The sequence below is a fragment of the Hipposideros armiger genome, unplaced genomic scaffold (assembly GCF_001890085.2).
Source record: "Hipposideros armiger isolate ML-2016 unplaced genomic scaffold, ASM189008v1 scaffold_8, whole genome shotgun sequence".
Lineage (NCBI taxonomy): Eukaryota > Metazoa > Chordata > Mammalia > Chiroptera > Hipposideridae > Hipposideros > Hipposideros armiger.
Window position 1 is genome coordinate 6722168 of NW_017731358.1, and position 3801 is coordinate 6725968.

At 37.6% G+C, this 3801-nt stretch overlaps 1 protein-coding gene across 5 annotated transcripts in view; it reads left to right on the plus strand.

Moving 5' to 3' along the window:
- The window catches only part of HSPBAP1 (HSPB1 associated protein 1), a 62443-nt gene that overhangs the window by 38665 nt on the left and 19977 nt on the right, over nucleotides 1-3801 (plus strand). For 4 of the 5 annotated variants that reach the window (XM_019652663.1, XM_019652634.1, XM_019652645.1 and 1 more), the window contains one exon: nucleotides 1508-1644. In XM_019652663.1, coding sequence (XP_019508208.1) covers nucleotides 1508-1644 — 137 coding nt within the window. The remainder of the gene's footprint in view (nucleotides 1-1507; nucleotides 1645-3801) is intronic. The other variant, XM_019652655.1, reaches the window with a different exon arrangement.

Sequence of the window (3801 nt, forward strand, 5' to 3'; positions counted from 1 at the left end):
CCCTGAGCCAAGTGTTATGTTAGGTGTTAGATACAAAGGTAAGCTCATGGCATGGAGCTTATGGGCTGTATCCAGAAGGCACATGATTTTTGCCACTCCCTGTAGCTGTTGCACATGAGTCATACGCATTTACAATGGTGCCAACCTTGCAAAAACCACCCTTTCTATGACAGACACTCATTATGTGCACGTATTGCGCAATTTTCATCACTCAAAACAAAAATGAAAATATTCTTTCTAGTTTTTCTCCAAGCCATCTATTAAATGTCTCCCCCCAAATCCTCTTTCTCTTTGAATACAGCTGTTAATGGTTTGCCTGTAAAAATAGAAAATATAGATTGAAGATACTGATAAAAGAAGTATCAGTATTTAGGCCTGTGTTCTGCACACACAAGTGTTTTTGGTGTGCATTTTTAAAAACTCAGTAGGAAAAATTCATGGTTTAAGAAAATGAGTAAAACCTTCATGCCTGATTCACTAGTTCTTTTCTAGCTTACACACATATTTAATTCCATGGATTTGGGTTTATGTCAAACTATGTTTGTAGTTTTGAAACTGTTATTTAAAAGCAGGAACACCCTTTCTTCAAACCTAAATGACTTAGAGCAGGGCAGTTTGTTGAAAGCACGAGGCTTTGCCACTATCCCTGGGTCCCTGAGAGGATGCCAGGGAGCCTGGTTTGGGAACTACTGGACCAGATGGTATTTGTGGGTCAGTAGTTGACTTGGGCATGATCTGCCCGCAGAACCAGGCGTAAGGAGAGCAAAGTATAGAATGCTATGCTCTCTCTGTCTTAAAATTCACTACATTTAAGGAGTTCACCACTTGGAATGATAGCAAAAGTCCTTTATGGATATATATTTCAAAAGATATGCTGTGACACCCTCACCTGGAGACTCTGATTTAGTAGGTATGAACTGAGCCTCCATCTATAGTTTAAATAATTCCACTAACCTAAGAGGGCTTCTTTTATGTGATCATTGAAGTGCACAAAGTTAATACATTATTTATGCCCAGAAGTACCTGCGTTGCGTCGAAGGAATATGGCTTTCTGGCTTCCTGAGTTGAACTTCAGCGATATTAAAATACTATTTCCATTGCAGTCACTGTTCCCACTGCCTGAAACACCCTAGATATCTGCATAATTACGTCTATTGTTTATTGTCTGTCTCTAACCTTTAAAATGTGAGCTTCATTTGGGTGAGCATTTTTGTCTGTTTTGTTCATGGATTTGTCATAAGCTTCTAGAACAGTGCCTGCCTGGCATGTGTGGGCAGTTGGTAAGTATTTGTTGAATAACTACTATTAATGAGGTACTTCAGGCGTGTTATTTGTTAAAAAGATTTCTTACACTGCCCTGGAAACCTAACCTGCCTCCATCTGTAGCATTTTTTATAAGAGAGTATTCCAAAAGCCAAAAACCAGATGTGCAAGTGAAAATGTACAACACTATCAGACAGAGGAGTTGTTTGATTCTTGATGGACTGTAATTTTATTTTCAAAATAGGATGTGATATGGTCTGACTTCGGGTTTCCTGGAAGAAATGGACAGGAAAGTACATTGTGGATCGGCTCTCTGGGGGCCCATACACCCTGTCATCTGGACTCCTATGGTTGCAACTTAGTATTCCAGGTACAAGGAAGGTAATNTTTTAATGTGACAGACTCAAATTAACCATGATCACAAGTCGCCCAAATAGCATGGTGTAGATAAAAGAACAAATAGTTTTGAGTTGGTGGTTTGTTCTCAGAGCCTAGATTCGGTAATAGCTAGTGTACACTCATTTAATCTGTTTGAACCTTAGATTTCTTATCTATAAAACAGGATGAAAATAATAATGCATATGTAGAAATATTATTTAAATACATATTTTGCCAAGTAGTATACCGTCTTCTAGAACTAAACAAAATAAGAATTATTTTTGACGATTAGTTTACATGGTAGGCCAAAAAAAAAGGCACCTTTCTCTATTATAAACATCCTACCAGTCTTTGGTTAAAACTGTAAAATTATGGAGGATTTGTATAGCATTTTAAAAATGGTGTTTGATTTCTGAACAATTATTTAACTTGTTAATTGGAACAGCTTTAGGAGATACTAAGGATAAAAATAGATCTAGTTACCTTGATAAGTAACTAAGCAATTTTTTTATCATTTGTTGTGTTTACTGTGTTAGGTTCTAGAGATGACAACTTGAATAAAATTGGGACTCCATGGGACTTTAATGTCAAATGCAGAATCCAGTCCTTAAGACAGAAGCGTATAAAATGTGCTATTATAGTTCAGTACTGTATCTGACATTATTTTATCACTTAAATGTTGTAATAGTTTTAGAATATTATACATGATCAACAATACTGAAGCATATACATTTTCTTGAAATTTTTTTTTTATTACAACCAGATTTTTTAGAGTCTCTAATTTTGTTTAAAATGTTGGGGACATTTTTAATTGAGCAATTTTCAAAACTGATCCTCATTGTTATTATGTGTACCTACAGGAATCCAGTTTCAAAAGACTGTGATAACAGAAAGTAGATCAGTGATCGCTAAGGGCTGAGAGTGGAGGCAGGCAAATTGACTGCACAGGAGTAAGAGGGAACTTTTTAGAAGGAAGGGAGGGAAGGGAAGAAGGAAGATAAAGGAGAAGGCATGACAATGTTTCAGGTAATTTAGGACAGCTGTTTTTGGCAGAAGAGAAAATAAACTGGTTAGTATCTATAGAAAACAAACCTAGGACCTTCTTATGGAAGTTACAAGAAAGCAGACAGTGTTTTTGTAGTAACCAGTTAACTAGACACTTGATTGCTCTTTTCAGGGTGGTGGTAGAATAGAATTGTCTTAATCTAGCTATTTCTAAAGACTTTTCCAACTCTTAAAGTGGATGTGAGACTAGACTCCAGAGTGGATCACCTATCGATCACCTGTGTTGGTCTCACTGATGTAGTGGCCAACCAGGGTCGCTTGTTTTTAGCAAGACTTAAGTCAGATTCCTCCTGGGCTCACATTGATTTCAAATATTTGGTTACCTGTACACAGCTGAACTCAACTGGTAAGAAAGACCCAACTCTTCAAGAGCCTATGGGAGAAGAATCAAAATAGATACCTCAAATGCTGCTATTTTCTGACAAATTTACTTTGACTCTCTCTTTCTGCAACTCTACCCCCCTCCCCTACCCCCCTACCCCACCCCCTCCAATCCTGTGATTTTTCCAGCCAGTTGGCTGCTAAATTTTAGGTAGTTTAGGTCACCTTGATCTAATCATTCCATAATAATTTTTCTTTTTTAGTCATTATTGTGTTAGATAAGAGGTCAGGGAAGCCCCTTGTCAGTTTCTCATACAGTAGCCCCACCCCCACCCCCACCCTGTAGAAAAATATTTTTTCTGTGATTCTTTTTGGAGCAGTGCTCTAGAAAAGAGTTTCTCACCTGGGGTCAGTCCATCAACTCACTCAAAGTATATATGAAATTTTGTGTGTGTGTGCATTTCTCTGAGGCAAGGGTGTGCGGGCATTCATTAGCTTCCCAAAAGAATATATATAGAAGGGGATTAAGAATCACTTAAACCAGCCTCTTCTTATGAGGTGTGATCAAACAATATAGTGAATGTTTAAATTAAAAAAAGAAATTTATTACAGTAAAGGATGCATTGCCATTAATCCCATCAAAATACTCTCCCTGGCTTCAAACACACTTATCCCATCATTATTGCCACTTTCTGAAGCAGTTCTGGAAGTCCTCTTTCATGAGTGTCTTTCGTTGCACTGTCATGGCTACCTCCATGTCCTGAGTCAATTCAA